Raw genomic sequence first — 20,780 nt, forward strand, 5'->3', positions numbered from 1 at the left:
AGAGAGCACGGTACAAAGGGAGGCTCCGAGACATTGAAGAAGACATACTACTCTGATGATGAGTACGTCGGCGACTCAGATTCAGACCCCGAGCCGGAGATCTGCGACGATGACGACGACATCTATGATGATGACTAGATGTTCAGGAGCATGTGGCGATGGGGCATCCCCTGCTCCCGCCATAGCCTCAAAAGGATCAACATCGCAATGTACACTGGGGATGGCTTCGACAGGATACTTGCAAATTTCCTCTTCTCCAATGGTGCAGCGCTGGAGGAATTCTCAGTCACCATAGCGGCTCCACTGGCGCCATGCAGGGAGGAGATTGCAATGATGTTCAGATCCCGGCGACATAATCCCAGGACTATAGTAACTTGTACCTAGACAAGGGATAGAAATATATCTGACTTGCTCGAGTATTTCTCCGGTTTTGTTACACTTTTTTTTGTTTTTCAGTATAATGTGGGCAACCAACTAGGTAGAAAATATGGCCTGAATGTATATGACACCAAAAGATGATCAACCGCTTTCCTGACATTGCATCCTAACCTAAGATCCCACACCCAAAAATTTTGTCATGTGTACGCAGACACATCGTTTCAACATTTTCTCCTTTGGGAGTGCAAACAAAAATGGTACTAAAACTGTTGCAATATTTCAAACACATGAATTGCAACAAAAGAATTACATAGGCAACAGATCCCCACTGGAAAAAGATGATGAGACTTAATAGCTTGCATTAAGACGATTTTAGAGGTGGCCCTGATCTTTCACCGCACACACAAAGCAAGTGGCAGCTGAACGAAGTACAAAACTAGAGTATTTGGTGTAGTAGAGAAAAATAGATAGTGGAGAACAAAGGATGATTCTTCAACCCTTGTAAAACAAATAAGAAACAAGGCATGGAGACTTTCTTGACGACAGCAATGGAGTTCAGATCCTGGCAATTTAATCGCCGTACCACAGTAACTTGCAACTTGACGACAGCAAAATATATATGAGTGTCTTATTTTTTTCGCGGGGACATAGGACTATATCAATGTTTTATTTCTCGTGCAACAGTAACTCTATATGAGTTGCAGTGGGCATTCCCAAAACTATCTATTACTTAGCAGAGTTGGAAAAACAAACTGGCTTAGTTACTAGGCAGACATTGTTATTATTTACACCTCAATAAGCTCCCCGAGCTGCAACAAACAAACCTTGAGACTGCTCTTTAGGCTGCGCTTGGTATAGATGTAATTTAATACACGTGTATTAAATTTCCGGGTGTAATTTACATGCCAAGAGTTATTTTCGCCTGGAAACCAAAACGACGGACAGAGATCCGTAACTTTTACAGGTGTAAGTGGAGGAAAACGAGGATCCAAGCAGGGCCTTATTGATTATTAGGATATAGGAGCATACCTTCAGGAGATTAGGCTGCTGAGAAATGCAATGATCCCTTTACAGTGATTTGGCTGTTGCAATGAGATTCTCCACCGTCAAACCAAGCTCCCTGTATATTCTTCCAGCAGGAGCACTTGAACCGAAACGGTTAATGCCGATTACTTTGCCCTTCTGTCCTATATACTTCTCCCATCCTAGTGTGACGCCGGCTTCGACGCTAATCCTGGAAGTAACCTCGCTTGGTAGGACACTCTCCTTGTACTCCTCAGACTGCTCCTCAAATAATTCCCAGCAAACAAGCGAGACAACCTGTACAGATTTCCCCTCCTTCCTCAGCTGATCGGCTGCTTTTGCTGCGATCTCGAGCTCGGAGCGTGTGCTGATTAGGATGAGGTCAGGTTTGTTTCCCGATGAATTGTCAGAAATGGCGTAGCCTCCCTTTGCAACGCCTTCAACCGAAGTTCCTTCCACCTGAGAGAGTTTCTGTCGAGAGAGTGCAAGGATGGAGGGCTTTTTCCTGTTGATAACCGCGATCCTATAAGAGCATCTCAAATAGGCACGCAACCGCGCGGCCTGCTAATTTTTTTTACAGCATCGAAATGGCCGTTTTTTGCGCGCAGTTGGGTGCTGGCTCCAGCGGCCGCTGTAAAAGATGGCGTGCGCAAGCACCTCCAACAGGCGCGCTAAATATACAACACGCACACCCAGCACAAACAACATTTCACACTCAAAATAGAACCAAGAAGATCAAACACATACAAAATAAATCAACAATAAATAGTTCAATTTATTACAATCCAAAAAATAGTTTATCTTCCATACGCAAATTGGAAGATAAGGCAGAGGGATCTATCCATCCATCCCTCCGCTTGGCGGCGACAAGAGGAGGTGGCGGAAGTAGCGGTGGCGCACGGGTATAGGCGGGGAAGCCCCGACGGGTCGTTGGAGCAAATGGGAAAGGTGCAGGCGGCGGCGCCAGCGCTTGGATCTGGCGGTTGGTGAGGTCGCGCGCGAGTCCTTGCTGTCCAGCGCGCGGGGTCGGGCGCACGAAATAAGCGGCGCGTGATGTTGTTCTCCTCCACGCGCTGAACCCATTATACCACGTGAGCGATTATTGCGCGGCTGCTGAGACATCCGTTTCGGCTCCATGCGCGCAAAAAAACAATTTTTCCAGCATGCAACTAAGATAGCGCGCCTGTTGGAGATGCTTTAAGCCGCAGAAGTCTCGTTTACATCAGCTGGTTGGAGCATTAATATGCCTGGCATTGCTCGGAGGCTGAATAACTTAGAGGGTGTTTGTTTCCAGGGACTTATTGGTTTAGGGACTTAAAAAGTCTTTATAAGTCCCATATAAACCAAACAGGAGGGACTTATAGGGACTTATTGGGGTCATTTGGGACTTATCAAAAAAGACTCTCAGGGAGGAACTTATTGGGACTTATCGATGTGGACGCACCTACCCCGCATCGCCCCGCACGAACCCCGCCCCGCTCGTTCCCCTCCTCCTCGCCTCGCTCCTTCCCTGCCTCGCCCCAATCGCCGCCGCCGCCGGCACCCTCAACCGCCGCCCCATGGCCGATGAGGAGGACGAGATCCCCTTCTTCTCTCAATTCCCCTCGTCTCAACAGGCACCCAAAGGCTCATCCGCCGGTGGAAATCTCGGGAGGGGAATGGGTTTCTTGGATCTCAACAGCAACGTCAACGTCTTCCCGGAGTTGGGCTCGTACCAGCAACTCCTCTTCGACCAGTCGGCCGGTCATGGCCTTCCTCCGGTTGGACCTGGTCGTGAGAGGCCCGTGCCCCAGGGCGAAGGAGGCCGCAGCCGGTCTCTGAACATCGGAGGCCGAGGCGGCTCTCAGCCGGTCTCTAATCATTCCGGTCAATTTTGGTTCTTATCAACAAGTGTTAATCGTTTGTATGAACAAGTGTTATGAACAAGTGTTATTTCGGTTGTCACTATTCTGTAATTCGTTTGTATGAACAAGGGTTATGTGAACAAGTGTTTTATCAACTTATAAGTCTCTGTAAACAAACAGGTAGGGACTCGGGACTTATAAGTCGATGTAAACAAACAGATAGGGACTTATGACTTATAAGTTGGGACTTAAAAAAGTCCTATGACTTATTAAACAAACAGGGCCTTAACTGCTCAACCGGTTGATGTGTCGGCCCATCTTCTCCAAGTCCAATGGAATCATGAGTCATCACAAAATTCAGATAATGCCGTATAGGAGCTCTCATGTAGTAAGTGAACACAAAGAATGTCGAACAGTAAGGTATCAGGCCAGGGCTGTGCACAACAATGCCATTGCAAACGGCGCCCATTGCATGCTCTCTAACGCCAAAACGGATGTTTCGCTCTTCAGGGGTGTTCTTCCTGAAATCACCAAACATCTTTAGCAATGTCATGTTTGATGATGTAAGATCAGCACTGCCTCCAAGAAATCCAGGTATTACTTTAGCAAGAGCATTCAAGCATTGTTGAGATAGGTTCCTTGTAGCATCAGCAGGACTTTCAGGGGTATATTTCTGCGGAACAAACAAGGGATCAAAGGCAGACTTATAAATCATTCTGACACTTGATGAATATTACATAGACAGGACATTTAAGTTTCAGAGGAGAACTCACCAAAAAAGCATCTTCCCACCCAGCCGGAAGCTTCCTTGATATTATGCTATTTAGCTCGACAGCCTCCTGGTGGTATTTCTTTTCATATTCTGCAAACCTTGCATTCCATTCAGCTTCAAGAGAAGCACCCTCGTCAAGATTATTTAGTCAAACTTCATTGCAGAACAAACTAAGTTAAATGCAATACCATATTGTTGAAATATGAGATGCTCCTAGAGCCCATATGAAAATTTCAGATTTAATCTCTATGGGCCCATGTAGGTGGCATGCCAAGATGGTGGAAAGTTTAGTCCCACCATGCTAGTGGAAGGAGAGTTGGAGTGGTTTATAAGGGATTCTCTCCCTCATGCTATTGGAGCTTGAGAAGAAAAGAAGCCCTCGCGCACTCCTCCTCCTCCGCTCGCCGCGGGTTGCGGTATTGAGCCGAGCCGAGCTCACTCCTATGCGCTTCTTTTTGCCGGTCAGGAATGGAGAGTCTTTGACGGGTAGAGCCACGATCTGAGACGTCGGATCATGAGCTACCGACTTGGATGTGCGCTAAGAATCTGGCAGATCCCTTTACAAAAGGACTATCACGTGTTTTGAAAGAAGACCCACATGAGTTGCCATGGTAATAACCCAACCTATGTGATCGGAGGTCCCGTGAAGTAGCACCTGGGAAAACAAGCCAGTGGTGAACTGAGGAGAGTAACTTTACTAACCCACTCCGTTGGAGATGCAATACTCTCAGAAACTGTATGGAAGGATGACTACTGTCTTAATGTGTTCCAAGCCTTATATGTATAAGCAACATGCTATCCTACAGAGCGATCCTTGGAGGAACACATATATATGAGCCCGACTGCTGGTCACAGTCTATGAGATTGGGGTGATCTCTAGCAAGCTCATGAACAGGCCAGGAGTGTGACTAATATGCTCCACCCGAGGGGTCGGCCTTCGGCAGCCTCGTATCAGTGAGACTTGTGGTGAAACTTCTTGACGCCAAACTGACAATTCAAGGCATAGTCCATTGTTCAGTTGTGAAGGAGTGTAACTACTTGGTCTAGGTGGAGCTCAACCTTAATCGGTCTCCACTGAGATACTGGTATATCAAAACAGCGTTTAGAACAAAGGACAAAGTGGGCCCCTCAGATCTGGTGGGGGATTGTTGAAATATGAGATGGGCCTAGAGCCCATATGACAATGTCAGATTTAATCTCTAAGGGCCCATGTAGGTGGCATGACGAGGTGGTGGGAAGTTTGGTCCCACCATGCTAGTGGAAGGAGAGTTGGAGTGGTTTATAAGGGATTCTCTCCCTCATGCTATTGGACCTTGAGAAGAAAAGAAGCCCTCGCGCACTCCTCCTCCTCCGCTCGCCTCACCACGCTCATTCCTATGCGCTTCTTTTTGCCAGTCAGGAACGGAGAGTCTTTGACAGGTAGGGCCACGATCTGAGACGTCGGATCATGGGCTACCGACTTGGATGTGGGTTCAGCCCACGTCTCTCCACGCGCGGACGCACATATATGTGTGGGGCGCTGCCAACCCTAGCCGCCGCAATATAGAACGCATCTCCGCCTCCACGCCCACGTCGTTCCTTTGCTGCTGCTGCCGCCGGCGACTCCATCCCGTTCACCGCGTACACGGTTGACGGGAGAGCAGGCCTCCGAAACCCCGCCTCTCCGGATCCTATACGGGAGAGGGGCGATTAGGTTTTTGGGTAGCGACTATGCGACTGCTCGCTTCTATTCATCTACGTCCGCATCACCTTCGTCATCACAATGTCGACCGACGCCGACCGTGCCGCTGCTGAGAAGGCCGAGGCCGACAAGAAGGCCGCCGAGGATGCCGCGGCTGCTACCACCGTTACAGCTGTCGCGTGGCCGATTGGAGGGTATACATCGCTGATCCCTCTCGTGTTTCTTTCTGTTGTAGCAGTACTAGCGATATGCGTAGATGTTTCTACTATGTGCATAGTTCATGCTCTATTAGATCGTAATCAGTGTGTTATCAATGTTGTTCATGTCATACTCATGATTTATTCATGGATTAATTTAATCGGAAAACTGCCTATTTTCTTATCAATCCAAAAACCTAATGTGTGTCGGAGTTTTTCGAATTCTGGTTTTGCTGCTGCACTGAAACCGTCCCCGTTTACGGGGACATACTTTAAGCGTTGGCAGACTAAAACCACCTTATGGCTCACGGTCAGGAACGTGTTCTGGGTCGCTAGTGTGACTCCCACAGGAACGATCGCTCCTAAATAGGAGAAGGCTCTCAAGGAGGCCATTGTCGTGTTCCTCGGGGTGGTTCTGAGCGTGATTGGAGATAAGCTGGTTGACGCATATTTGCATATGCGGTCTGCCAAGGACTTGTGGGAGGCGCTCTGATGTCTACTACACAACCTTCTTCTTGTAGACGTTGTTGGGCCTGTAAGTGCACATGTTTGTAGGACAGTAGCAAATTTCCCTCAAGTGGATGACCTAAGGTTTATCAATCCGTGGGAGGCGTAGGATGAAGATGGTCTCTCTCAAACAACCCTGCAACCAAATAACAAAGAGTCTCTTGTGTCCCCAACACACCCAATACAATGGTAAATTTTATAGGTGCACTAGTTCAGCGAAGAGATGGTGATACAAGTGCAATATGGATAGTAGATAGAGGTTTTTGTAATCTGAAAATATAAAATCAGCAAGGTAACTAATGATAAAAGTGAGCGTAAATGGTATTGCAATGATAGGAAACAAGGCATAGGGTTCATACTTTCACTAGTGCAAGTTCTCTCAACAATAATAACATAGATAGATCATATAACAGTCCCTCAACATGCAACAAAGAGTCACTTCAAAGCCACTAATAGCGGAGAACAAACGTAGAGATTATGGTAGGGTGCAGACTAAGGCATAGCCTAGTGGTGGGAAGGGGCTGATGCCTTCCCACCCATCCAGGTTCAAGGCATGGTACTTGCAATTTGGGTTTGTTGCACCAATTATACTGTAAGGGGTTCCCTTACAGTCCTTCTTTCAAAAAAAAAGATTATGGTAGGGTACGAAACCACCTCAAAGTTATCCTTTTTGATCGATCTATTCAAGAATCAAGAGTTCGTAGTAAAATAACATAGAGCTATTCTTCTATTCTTTCCGGTCGATCCATCATAGAGTTCATACTAGAATAACACCTTAAGACACAAATCAACCAAAACCCTAATGTCACCTAGATACTCCATTGTCACCTCAAGTATCCGTGGGCATAATTATACGATATGCGTCACACAATCTCAAATTCATCCAACCAACACAAAGTACTTCAAAGAGTGCCCCAAAGTTTCTACCGAAGAGTCAAGAAAACATGTGCCAACCCCTATGCTTAGGTTCATGGGCGGAACCCGCAAGTTGGTCACCAAAACATACATCAAATGGCACGTGATATCCCATTGTCACCACAGATAAACACGACAAGACATACATCAAGTGTTCTCAAATAAAGACTCAATCCAATAAGATAACTTCAAGAGGGAAACTCAATTCATCACAAGAGAGTAGAGGGGAGAAACATCATAAGATCCAACTGTAATAGCAAAGCTCGCGATACATTAAGATCGTGCCATAGAGAGAACACGAGAGAGAGAAAGATCAAACACATAGCTACTGGTACATACCCTCAGCCCCGAGGGTGAACTACTCGCTCCTCGTCATGGATAGCGACGGGATGATGAAGATGGCCACCGATGATGGGTTCCCCCTCCGGCAGGGTGCCGGAACAGGCTCCCGAGAGGTTTTTGATGGCTACAGAGGCTTGCGGCGGCGGAACTCCCGGTCTATCTTCTTCGTGGATGTTTTTAGGCTACGTGGGACTATATAGGCGAAAGAAGTCGGTCGGAAGGTGCTCGAGGGGCTCATGAGACAGGGGGGCGCGCCCAGTAGGGGGGGGGCTATCTCCTGGCCTCCTCGAGGATCTTCTGACGTGAACTCCAAGTCTCCAGGATCATATTCTTCCAGAAAATCACGCTGCCGAAGGTTTCATTCCATTTGGACTCCGTTTGATATTCCTTTTCTTCGAAATACTGAAACAGGCAAGAAAACAACAATATGGGCTGGGCCTCCGGTTAGTAGGTTAGTCCCAAAAATGATATAAATGTGTAAAATAAAGCCCATAAACATCCAAAAGGGGTAATATAATAGCATGGAACAATCAAAAATTATAGATACGTTGGAGACGTATCACGATCGAATCTAAGTTCGGGGCTGCCGATGCAGGGAGCGAGATGTATATTATAGAGCAGTTCCATAATTACAAGATGGTTGAAAATCGTCCTGTATTGGAGCAGGCTCATGAGATAATATGCATTGTTAAGGAGCTTGAGCTTCTTAAGTGCGAGTTTACCGGGCAAGTTTGTCGTGTGCTGCATAATCGCTAAGCTCCCCAATTCCTGGAGAAACTTTGTCGCCACTCTGAAACATCAGAGGCGTGAATTCTTTGTGGAGGATGTCATTGGCCATCTGAGTGTTGAGCAGAATTCAAGGTCAAAGATTTCTTTGATACTTATTCACTTGTGGCTAGACTGACCACCATTCGAGTATTACTCTCGTTGGCGGCCTCGCACGGTTTTCTCGTCCACCAGATGGATGTTAAGACGGCTTTTCTGAATGGAGAGCTAAACGAGGAAATCTACATGCAACAGCCAGATGGCTTTGTGATAGATGGTCTGGAAAGAAAGGTGTGTAGGTTGCTGAAATCTTTATATGGCCTGAAGCAAACACCTAAGCAATGGCATGATAAGTTTAATACAACTCTAATATCTGTTGGCTTCGTTGTTAATGAAGCTGACAAATGTGTATACTATCGCCATGGTGGGGGCGAAGGAGTCATACTGTGCTTGTATGTTGATGACATACTGATATTCGGAACCAACCTCAAAGTCATTGAGATGAAGGACCTTGGTGTGGCTGATGTTATCTTGAACATCAAGCTACTGAGAGATAATGAGGGTGGGATCACACTTCTGCAATCCCATTATGTTGAGAAGGTGTTGAGCCGTTTTGGATATTCGGATTGCAAACCATCTCTAACACCATATGATCCTAGTGTGTTGGTCCGAAAGTTCGAAGGCACAGCTAAGGATCAACTGAGATACTCTCAAATCATTAGTTCACTCATGTACCTAGCAAGTGCAACGAGCCCTGACGTCGTGTTTGCTGTGAGCAAACTGAGCCGGTTTGTTTCCAATCGGAGTGATGTACATTGGCAAGCTATTGAGAGAGTTATGCGCTATCTGAAAGGTACTATGAACTACAGACTTCACTATACCGGATACCCGTCGATAGTTGAAGGGTATAGTGATGCGAATTGGATCTCTGATGCTGATGAGATGAAGGCCACAACTGGGTATATGTTTACTCTTGGAGGTGGCGCTGTTTCCAGGAAGTCTTGCAAGCAAACGATCTTAACGAGATCGACAATGGAAGCAGAATTAACAGCATTAGACATATCTGGTGTCGAAGCAGATGGATTCGTGATCTTTTGATGGACTTAACATTGGTTGATAAACCAGTTCCGGCTATCCTTATGAACTGTGACAATCAGACTATTATCACCAAGGTGAAGAGTTCAACGGACAACATGAAGTCCAACTAACACATAAGAATAAGATTAAAAGTTGTCAGAAAATTAAGAAACTCCAGAGTGATAGCATTGGAGTATGTCCACACGGCTAAGAATCAGGCAGATCCCTTTACAAAAGGGCTATCACGTGTTGTGATAGATAGTGCATCGAGGGAGATGGGTATGAGACCCACATGAGTTGCCATGGTAGTAACCCAACCTATGTGATCGGAGATCCCGTGAAATAGGACCTGGGAAAACAAGCCAGTGGTGAACTGAGGAGAGTAACATTACTAACCCACTCCGTTGGAGATGCAATACTCTCGGAAACTGTATGGAAGGATGACTATTGTCTTAATGTGTTCCAAGGCTTATATGTATAAGCAACATGCTATCCTACAGAGCGATCTTTGGAGGAACATACCTATATGAGCCCGACTACTGGTCACAGTCTATGAGATTGGGGTGATCTCTAGCAAGCTCATGAACATGCCAGGAGTGTGACTAATATGCTCCACCCGAGGGGTCGGCCTTCGGCAGCCTCGTATCAGTGAGACTTGTGGCGAAACTTCTTGACGCCAAACTGACAATTCAAGGCATAGTCCATTGTTCAGTTGTGAAGGAGTGTAACTACTTGGTCTAGGTGGAGCTCAACCTTAATCGGTCTCCACTGAGATGCTGGTATATCAAAACAGCATTTGGAACAAAGGACAAAGTGGGCCCCTGAGATCTGGTGGGGGATTGTTGAAATATGAGATGGGCCTAGAGCCCATATGACAATTTCAGATTTAATCTCTAAGGGGCCATGTAGGTGGCATGACAAGGTGGTGGGAAGTGTAGTCCCACCATGGTAGTGGAAGGAGAGTTGGAGTGGTTTATAAGGGATTCTCTCCCTCATGCTATTGGACCTTGAGAAGAAAAGAAGCCCTCGCACACTCCTCCTCCTCCGCTCGCCTCTCCACGCCACGCCACGCCTCGCCACGACGCGCCGCGGGTTGCGGGATTGAGCCGAGCCGAGCTCACTCCTATGCGCTTCTTTTTGCCGGTCAGGAACGGAGAGTCTTTGACAGGTAGGGCCACGATCTGAGACGTCGGATCATGGGCTACCGACTTGGATGTGGGTTCAGCCCACGTCTCTCCATGCGCGGCCACACATATATATGTGGGGCGCTGCCAACCCTAGCCGCCGCGATATAGAACGCATCTCCGCCTCCACGCCCACGTCGTTCCTTTGCTGCTGCTGCCGCCGGCGACTCCATCCCGTTCACCGCATACACGGTTGACGGGAGAGCAGGCCTCCGAAACCCCGCCTCTCCGGATCCTGTACTGGAGAGGGGCGATTAGGTTTCTAGGTAGCGACTACACGACTGCTCGCTTCTGTTCATCTACGTCCGCATCACCTTCGTCATCACCATGTCGATCGACGCCGACCGTGCCGCTACTGAGAAGGCCGAGGCCGACAAGAAGGCCATCGAGGATGCCGCGGCTGCTGCCACCATTATCACTGTCGCGTGGCCGATTGGAGGGTATACCTCGCTGATCCCTCTCCTGTTTCTTTCTGTTGTAGCAGTACTAGCGATATGCGTAGATGTTTCTACTATGTGCATAGTACATGTTCTGTTAGATCGTAATGAGTGTGTTCATGTCATGCTCATGATTTCTTCATGGTTTAATTTAATCGGAAAACTGCCTATTTTCTTATCAATCCAAAAACCTATTGTGTGTAGGAGTTTTTCGAATTCTGGTTTTGCTGCTGCAGTGAAACCGTCCCCGTTTACGGGGACGTACTTTAAGCGTTGGCAGACTAAAACCACCTTAGGGCTCACGACCATGAACGTGTTCTGGGTCGCCGGTGTGACTCCCACAGGAACGATCGCTCCTGAACAGGAGAAGGCGTTCAAGGAGGCCACTGTCGTGTTCCTCGGGGCGGTTCTGAGCATGATTGGAGATAAGCTGGTTGACGCATATTTGCATATGCGTTCTGCCAAGGACTTGTGGGAGGCGCTCGAATCTAAGTTCGGGGCTGCCGATGCAGGGAGTGAGATGTATATTATAGGACAGTTCCACGATTACAAGATGGTTCAAAACCGTCCTGTATCGGAGCAGGCTCATGAGATAATATGCATTGTTAAGGAGCTTGAGCTTCTTAAGTGCAAGTTACCGGGCAAGTTTGTCGCGGGCTGCATAATCGCTAAGCTCCCCAATTCCTGGAGGAACTTTAGCACCACTCTGAAACATCAGAGGCGTGAATTCTCTGTGGAGGATGTTATTGGCCATCTGAGTGTTGAGCAGAATTCAAGGGCAAAGGACTCGCACGGAAAAGGGGTCGAAGGAACTTCTGTGGCCAATATGGTACATCAGAGAAACTCCAATTCCCACAAGCTCAAGGGAAAGAATGGTGTCCAACAGAATACCGACTTCAAGAAGAAGGGTAAGAAGACCTTCAAGAAGAACAAGAAGGATGAGGGCTGCTTTACTTGTGGTTCGGCTGAACATTGGGCCAACAAGTGCCCAAACAAGTTTAAGAAGTCAGGACAGGACTCCAAGTCTGTCAATATGATTGTGAGCAACAGTGAGAGTGGTGCATCTGGGTACGGTAATTTATTTGCTGTATTTTCAGTTTGGACGTCCACCGATTGGTGGGTCGACACAGGTGCAGGTGTTCATGTGTGTTCTAACATTTCATTGTTCTCTTCTTACCAGGCCACAAGTCACGGGTCCGTACTGATGGGGAATGGCGCGAGTGCTTATGTTCTGAGTGTTGGCACGGTCGATCTGAAGTTTACTTCGGGAAGGATCGTGCAGCTGAAGAACGTGCAGCATGTCCCCGCCATCAAGAAGAACCTCGTTAGTGGCTCCCTTCTATGTAGAAAAGGGTTTAAGTTGGTATTCAAGTCTAATAAATTAGTTGTTACGAAATATGGACTATTTGTTGGAAAGGGTTATGAATGCGGAGGCATGTTCCGCCTTTCTCTTGCAGATCTATGTAATAAAGTCGTGAACAATATTCATTTGAGTGTTAATGAATCTGAAGTTGTGTGACCGAGAACCACCAGTAAAACAACATTGAAAATGGATGTAGCAAAATACATTGCCAGTAGTACCAAAAAACATCGACGGTTGCAGCAAAAAAAAGGTCGCCACCCTCGTGGGTCGCAGCTCCGCTACCGTGGATGTAGCAAAATACATCGCTGGTAGTAGAAAAAACACCGCCGGTTGCAGCAAAAACACCGACGTGTGCCTCGCTGGCCAAAAAATTCACCATCGCTGATGCAACAAAATTGGCCGCTAGTTGTAGCTTTTTCGCGGGTGGTTGCAGCTTTGGCGCATGAGATTGCAGCTTCCACACCACACTGCCCGTCGTCGCGGTCCCGATGCTCACCGTCGCCGTCCGCAGCTTCACCATCGCCGCTTGCTGCAAAATGGTCAGCGAATTGTAGCTTTTTTTGTTTGCCGGTTGTAGCTTTTTTCTTTTGCGGGATGCATCTCCACGGTGGCATGTAGCAAAACAGGATGTCAGTTGTAGCCGGATGAGAAGCCGGTTGTAGCAATTTGTGATGCCGGTTGTAGCTCACAGCTCTAGTGATGTCCCCTCCCATCCCATCCCCAAGTCAGATGTCGCCTGTCGTCGCAACTTCTCATGCCTTGGGTGTGCCTCACCGTCGCAGTTTTGCAGGTCGTCCACTGGAGCTGGGAAAACTACTGAAGCCGAAGATGGTGCGCTGGGAGAAACGCCGGAGTTGTGGATAAGAGGTGGTCGTGCGCGTGGGGAAAATGACGGTTGTGCGTGGACGGCGACCTCACCGGCGAGATTGGGTTGCAGCAGGTAGGGGGCGATGCGGGGGTAGACAGCAGCCGCGCTGGCGAGATTGGGCTGCAGCAGGTAGGGTTCGATGCGGGGCTCATCTTGCAAGGACCCACGACACAGGAGCACGTGGTAGCGGACGACCGGCCAAAGTTTCGGCTGGCGCGCCATCTCCAAACGTTTCTCTTTATATCGGCCACCCGGTGTCTAAGGTTGTAAAGCTGTGTGAATCACGTGTGTGGCGCGCGGCGAATCCATGAGACTCGGGGTACAACCACATATGCCGTGACAAACCCAAGAAACACGCGGGGTACGCTGCACGAAGCCGAGCATCCTCACAGTACACAGTATATCCATGCTATGTTCATGCTAGATAACCTTGTTCAGGCCACTTTACCATAGACGGTCAAAAGTTTTCCGACGTTTGCTATGCCGATATGTCCATAGTTTGAGAGGCACGTCCCATTCTACAACAGCTTGTTCATCAACGTTAAAATCCCAGTCACATCTGCGAAAAACACATGTAAAAACCCTATGTCGTTAAAACAAAAGTATACTAAGCACTTTATAAAAAGCTCTAAGTAGCTAGTGCTTAGAAAAATACTAACACAAAAAAATTTGCTTGGGTGCATATCAATGTCCACACGGTGAACTTTTCCATCATCCTCGTCTGCTCCTAGTAATGTTTCTTCCACAACGAACAAACTGTTGCTACTATGGACCTTGCTACTTCATCCAGCCTCTTACTTTTCTTTAATGTCCTTGATATGTGTCTAATATAACTATAATTTTTGAAGTATTCATGCTACATTAGCATCAATTATACTACGGTTTTCGTGAGTTTCAGTTGTTGTTTTCTGCATGTATTTTATTTTAAGAAAATCAATATATAGGAAGGTCAAAATACCACGACAATTTAATTTTTTTCTAAAATATATGTGATTTTTGGTCGAAGTAATAACACTAGTTGATGTCCGAGGGGCCCACAGAGCCACATGGTGCGACCACCCCCCTGGCCGCACCGTGGACCTGTGTGGGGCTGTGGATCTCGGTTGGAGCCCTTCTTTCGCGCAAGAAAGATAATTTTATGGAAAAATCCTCTCAATATTTCAAGCCGATCGAAATTATGGATCTTCGAATCTTTTAGAAACAGTGTTTGAACAGTACCAACGACACAGAGCCTGACCCCATGGTCAGTGCCATCGACAGGAAGACGTGGTTGTTGCTCACACGATTCGGATAGCGACTAGCTTTAGTAAGTTTTAACTACTAGTTTTAGTTACTAGTTATAGTAGTAGAGTATGTTTGGGTTGATGGCAATGTGAACTATTATGGCCATGTGTCGAATTTTGGTTAAGTGTAGTTTATTTGAATCGAATTTGTGTTGTAACAGGACCAAACTTGATTTTTACTCCGCTAAATTTACGAGATCGGCTAGAAACGGTCAAGATTTAGAGAAGCAAAATTACCACTATACTTTACTCAACCGAATACTCCTCTGTTTTTCAGGGGATCGTCTGCTCTAAAATAGTTGACATGGAACACACCCTTACAAGGATGGCAACTGAATCGTGTCATCGTTGACACCGCCAAGTAGGGGGGAGCACCAGATGACAATCCGCCGAATTAGAAGCTATCAACCCATAGGACCAAACCCAGACACATTCTCATATGACAGCCATGTCGGCCTCGACATCCACACGAGGACGGCGACGGAGCTGTGAGAGCTACACTCTGTATCACTCTATAGCAATTGTCTCGACCTTCAAGACTTTGGCGCCAAGGACACATGAACATAGTCAGCCGGCCAGCAATATATAGGTTGAGTTAGTGCTTTCCTTGGGGCGTGGCTTCATGGCTTTGTATGGGCCAAATCTTCTTTGTGCCACATACTTAATGAACACTTCTGCTTCGGTAAATCCCCTTAAACACATCACGGGCTGAGATTCGTCCATACCCCTTCGCTGGCACAGGCAAGATGGTCTTCTGTAAAAAAAAATATCCCCGCGCGTCCAGGCCGATACACCCGCGCGCCCGTGTATATAGGGCTGCGGGGCGAGCCGAGCCGCCCAGTAGCCGTCAGGACGCGAGCCGAGCCGCGCGCCATGGGACCACTATGTCAGGCGCCATGCGGGACGTGCGTGCGGACGTGGCGCGGACGGGCGTACCGTCGTGCAGTAACTGCCCGCGGTAAATGTGACATGACTGCAGGCGGCGACTGCTCGCGCCCGGTCGCGTGCCACCCAGCGGCCACCACCTCGGGGCGCTCGCCATGCGCCTTCCACTGCCGCGCGTGTGGCGACCGCTCGCTTGCCGTCGTCCGCCTCGGGACACCCGCCATGCCCCTTCCATTGCCGCGCATGCGGCGACCACCTACCTGCCGCCCGTCCGCCTCGGCTATCGCGCGCTGTCGCGACAAGCCCGCCTTCAGACGCCACCGATGTCGCGCCTGCCGCCCGCCTTCCGCCTCGGGTACGCCGCTGACGCGATCACTCGGCTGCCGCGGCCAGCCCGCCCGCCTTCACACGGCACCGCTGCCGCGCCTGCCGCCCGTCGCCCGCATGGGGCCGCCCGCCTTCCCCTCGTGGTGCGTGCCACCAACGGTTCACGTGCCACCGAGGGCTCATCCGCCCCTCTTCCTCCCCTGCCGTCTATAAAAAGGCCGCGCCAGCCCCTCTCCACGCCATGCCCTCTCTTCCTCACTTCTCAAAGCCAGCCCCTCTCTTCCTCTCTTCTCCACACCGGCGATGTCTTCCAGCGACTCCGACGAGGGTGCGTGGCCGGGCGGGGTCTGGCCGTTGAGCCTCACCACCGGCGACACCGAGGACTTGGCCCGATACCGCCTGATGGTGCCGTCGGCTACCAAGGTGTCGGGGCCATGGCGGATCGACGCGGACGGCATCACCACCATGGGACCGCTGCCGACGAGGGAGCAGCTCCACGCCTTCCCTGGTGGCCGGTACAACAGGAGGGCCCGCCGCAGGTTCTGGCGCGGCAAAAACTTCGACATCGTCCTCGGCGCGTTCAGCTCCGCGGCGGCCAGCCTCCCCGTCGGGGACATTACCGATGAGGCCGGCTCTTCCCATCGCCGCCGCCGCCACGGCCCACCTCCACCCGCCCCAACTACCCAGGCATAGCAGGCGCCCCCTGCCCCGGCGCTGGTCGAGATCCCGCCGGCGCAGGCCGCCCTCGCGCAAGATAGAGACTCCGACGACACACCGGGGATACTTGCGGTGCTGGCCCGGTCAGCAGAGGAGGCGACGGCGGCGGCAACTCGCGAGGAACGAGAGCGACAGGCGGCCATAGCGGCGGTGCAGGCGAAGCAGGCGCAGGAAGACAACTGGTGGGACTTCAGCGACGATGGCGACTACAGCGGCGACGATGGCGACGACGATGGCGACGACGGCGGCGAAGGAGACGCCGGCGGTATGGCACCGATCGTCGACCTCACCGATACCAGGGATGCCGAGTAGTCTAGGTTTCGGTTTAGATTTAAATTTCATTGTAAGTTATGTAAGAGCAGCGGTTATGTTTAGGGTTATGTAAAATATCTTGAATTATGAATGAACTCAAAATGGTTTATCTAGAAAAAATATATCCTTATGTTTAATTTGATGTTAGTCGTGCAATAAACCTTCGAAAAATAAACGGAAATACGTGCATTTGAATGTTACGAAACGACAAGTGACACAAAACGGGCGGTTCGCTCATACCAACTCACCGCAAAAATTATAGAAAAATCAGAGTGGCAAAAGGCCACGAAACTTGTCATGCATGGGGCCTTCGCTCCTACCCGAAGGCGGATAACTTGTCATGCATGGACACCACAAACATGTTGCGTCATGTCCCGGGTGTGCTATGTGGTGTTTTCACCGAAAAATGATAGAAAATTCATAAAGTGGCAAAAAGTCACGAAATTGTCATGCATCCTAGTCATTATGGTGGAACACTATGGAAAAAAACTGGGTTCATTTGAAGGATGTCGAAAAAAACTCCTTTTGGATGGGGCCAGCTCTCCTACCCTAACTGATAGGTGGGAACACGATGAACGAGTTCACGCCCGAGGGTGGCCCGATCTTCACGTCGTAGTATCGAATCGGAAGGGATAATTAGCTGCAAGCAGCCGGGATAACTAGCTTTATACCTGCCAAGGTTGGATGTAACCCGTACGTTGGGGATGGCTGACCGAAGCTACAAGAACTCCAACCCGCTGTCCGAACAATCGCAGAACCATAAACCGGGACTAATCCACACAAAACGGCCGGAACCGTAGAGCACGAACTAGGGGGAACCAGAGGCTCCTTCTCGCGAATCCGAATGAACTCACAAGAGCAAAGGTAGCAAGATCTCTCGGATCTCTCTAGCAGTCTTGCTGCATAAGCTTGTAGCTGAATGGTTGGACAAAAGGTTTTCTAGAGGATGGGGGGAGATGGGGTTTTATAGCAGGGACAACCCCCCTTAGCTAGGTGTGAAAATGGTTTCAAAAGTAAGCCGGTTTGCATGGCTTCCTTGGGTGAATAAGCAGTCAACTTTGGAAGTTGTTGGAGAGCTCCTCGGAAATTCGCGAAGTCTTTGACAGCCTGGACACCTTCCACGAGAATGACTAGTACTTTTGACTCACAACTCCAAATGATGTGAGGTTTTTTGCATTGGAAAGATAATTTGATTTAGCTTCTGTTTATGTACCCCTATGGCCCCGTCTCTCCACCATATGGGTGTGCCAACACGAAACATCAGAGGTAAAAACTGACAGCATCAGCTTCACTTGAAGCTTGTTTTCTTCAAACTCGTTCCTCCAGACCGGTTGCTTCAAGAGCTCATAGGTTGTTGGATTTCTTTCATGTGATACCTAAGTTCAACCAACAACAATGGGGATGAAAGTGCAGCCATGTGGTCAAGATTGTGGTATGAACTTAAGTTAGCGTTCACCTGGCCATATGTTTGCTTGATTCGGCTTAGTAATTCTTTCCAACTAAATTGTGCACTTTTCTGAAATGTCATGTATGATGTACCCATGTGCTCATCATCCTCCCTCCCTTGATGAAGAGTCGTCCTCGACTCTCTTTGATCTGCAAAGGATAAGTAGAAGGGAAGTAGATAATATCCATGCAAAGAAATGATGCAATTCTCATTTGTAGCTTTCACCTTTGAATTGTGTTGCATCTGATCATGTACTTGTTTGTCACAACTTAGAGTTTGTTCAGGGATGATTGGTCTTGTTTCAATGACCGAGATGTCCTCATCATCCCCCCTTTCTTGAAAAGGATTAGTCCTCGACTCTACTTGGTCATAACACAAAAGAAAACATGGCAATACCAAATCATAATGCAAAGGTTTCATGATATAGAGTATTTTAGTTTTCAGCTTTGCTATCTTATGGACAATGCAAACATGATGTTTTGTTCGACTTAGGAGTTCCTTCCAGCAAATATTTCCATGGATCACAAATTTGTAACCCATCATCATCATGTTCTTATCAGCCTCCCTCTCTAGGAGAAAAGTTGTCCTCAACTTTATTTGGTATGCAAAATTATAGCACAAGGACAATACAAAATAACTAGGAAAAGAAAATGATGAATAATCATGTGCAACATTCAGTTTTATTGGATCTTTAAGAGCCTCTTCAAGGTTAACAAAATCATATTGTTGGATGGATGATTCACCAAACAATTTTTCTCTAATGTTATCACGCCATTGCTTCGAAAACTCATAAGTGCATACCTCTGGCTTCATAAAAATGGAAGATCCTTTTTGTTTTACCTCATTGAGTACTTGAATGCCTTTCTGAAAATCAATCTGCACACAAGCACCTTGTGTCGTGGTGTTCCACGTGCACCACAATTGTTCCTGAATCTCGTCCTCCCATTGTTTCAAGAGAGCTGATAGGTATGACTTTTGCATCTGCACATATTGTAAAGAAAAAGAATTTTGTGAAAGGTTAGTAATTGAATACTCCTCTCTCTTTTCATTTGGTGGATCACTCATCTCTTTCATATTATCGGGAAATACCTCAAGATCACGTTTGGTGGACTCACACAACTCACTAATCCTCTCTCTTGGATAATGTGGTATATTATGTTGTGGTTCACTCATCTCTCTAATGAGGTGTGGAATGATCTCAAACTCACATTTTGTGGACTCACTCACCTCACTTTCTTTATCACTCTCAATATATGGAATTGTGGAAAGTGGACACTCTTCCTCACATTTGGTGGAGTCACTCAACTCATTTTTCTTTTCACTCTCAAGTGGTGAGATTTTTGAAAGTGGACACTCTTCCTCACTTTTGGTGGAGTCACTCAGCTTGCTTTTCTTATCACTCTCAAGTTGTGGGATTTTGGACTGTGGACTCTGTTCCTCACAGGTAATTTGTGGGACATGTTTCTTGGATGTTGGGACAGTAGTGGTGATCGAGATGCCAACATTAGGAGTGAGTCTCGTAGGTGAACATGGGCTATGAATCACCGGAGCCGCTCCATCAACCACAGACATGCTTCACGGTGGGTTGTTGTTGTGACGATGGGTTCCACAACTTCTCCCTCGAGCATGACACCCTTGTTGCACTTCAGGAGCAGCATTGTCACGCCCATGAGAAGAAACACCATGCCCTCGAGAATGTCCTCCTTGCTGCACTTCTTGAGGAGTAGTGACACGCCCACAAGCAGCAACGTCAAGCCCTCGAGCATGTCTTCTTTGTTGCACTTCATGAGTACTAGTGACACGTCCAGGAGCAGCAACATCATATTCTTGAGCATGTCTTCTTTGTTGCACTTCATGAGCAACGGGGTATTGTCGATGTCGAACCCCATCACCACATGTTGGAGGACACTTGTGAAGCATCCTCTCCATGGCTCGAAGTATATTGTTCTCGAGTTGCTTCACATCAGCGCGGGTGGCCAAACAATTTCCTTCTCCATGATTCTTTCGATGCACACTTAGTGTAGATCATGCCATGTTAGTAGGGCTAAAGTGGAATTGGATAATTTTGTGGAATCACACAACCTCACCTCTAACTCACCAAAGTTCTTATGAGTCCACATCAGATTGTGCTTCTCCCAGATGTGTTAAAGCGATTGAAAGATAGGGATCAAAGAACTAGCTTCGGTTTTTGGTGGAGCTCGGTGGGGTAAACAAAAAGGGGCTTGTGCTGAAATCAAGTTGATGCAAATCAAGAAAAATATGTGGTTGGATCTGCTGCACCTTTGCACCAAGATTGAAAAACACAACACACAAGCTTCTGAATTTTTTTCTATCAAGCTGAAACTTTTGGATCTTACACAAGACTTTCTTTTTCTCTCTTGACTTTTTTTCCACTCTTTTTTTCTCTCTTTGATTTTTTTGCCACTTTTTTCTCTCTTTTTCCAAAGCACAACAAC

The 20,780-nt window shown here is 47.9% G+C and overlaps 1 protein-coding gene across 1 annotated transcript; it reads right to left on the bottom strand.

Moving 5' to 3' along the window:
- Positions 1 to 1,446: 1,446 nt before the first annotated feature.
- Positions 1,447 to 13,005, bottom strand: LOC123038959 (transketolase, chloroplastic-like). The gene is made up of 5 exons (XM_044462323.1): positions 12,862 to 13,005; positions 4,019 to 4,159; positions 3,536 to 3,918; positions 2,607 to 2,665; positions 1,447 to 1,934 (listed from the first exon to the last, which is right to left on the bottom strand). Exons 1-5 carry the CDS (start codon positions 13,003 to 13,005, stop codon positions 1,447 to 1,449), a joined length of 1,215 nt encoding a protein of 404 aa, XP_044318258.1.
- Between the last annotated feature and the right edge of the window lie 7,775 nt (positions 13,006 to 20,780).

Source organism: Triticum aestivum, chromosome 2B, assembly GCF_018294505.1.
Source record: "Triticum aestivum cultivar Chinese Spring chromosome 2B, IWGSC CS RefSeq v2.1, whole genome shotgun sequence".
Classification (NCBI taxonomy): Eukaryota; Viridiplantae; Streptophyta; class Magnoliopsida; order Poales; family Poaceae; genus Triticum; species Triticum aestivum.

Excerpts from the sequence above, each read along its gene's own strand:
- LOC123038959 (XM_044462323.1), bottom strand. The coding sequence starts at position 13,005 with ATGGTGAAGCTGCGGACGGCGACGGTGAGCATCGGGACCGCGACGACG. Across the intron at positions 4,160-12,861 it reads ATTTTGTTGCATCAGCGATG|AATCTTGACGAGGGTGCTTC; the intron begins GTGAATTTTTTG and ends GTTTGACTAAAT. Across the intron at positions 3,919-4,018 it reads GGTGGGAAGATGCTTTTTTG|AAATATACCCCTGAAAGTCC; the intron begins GTGAGTTCTCCT and ends TTTGTTCCGCAG.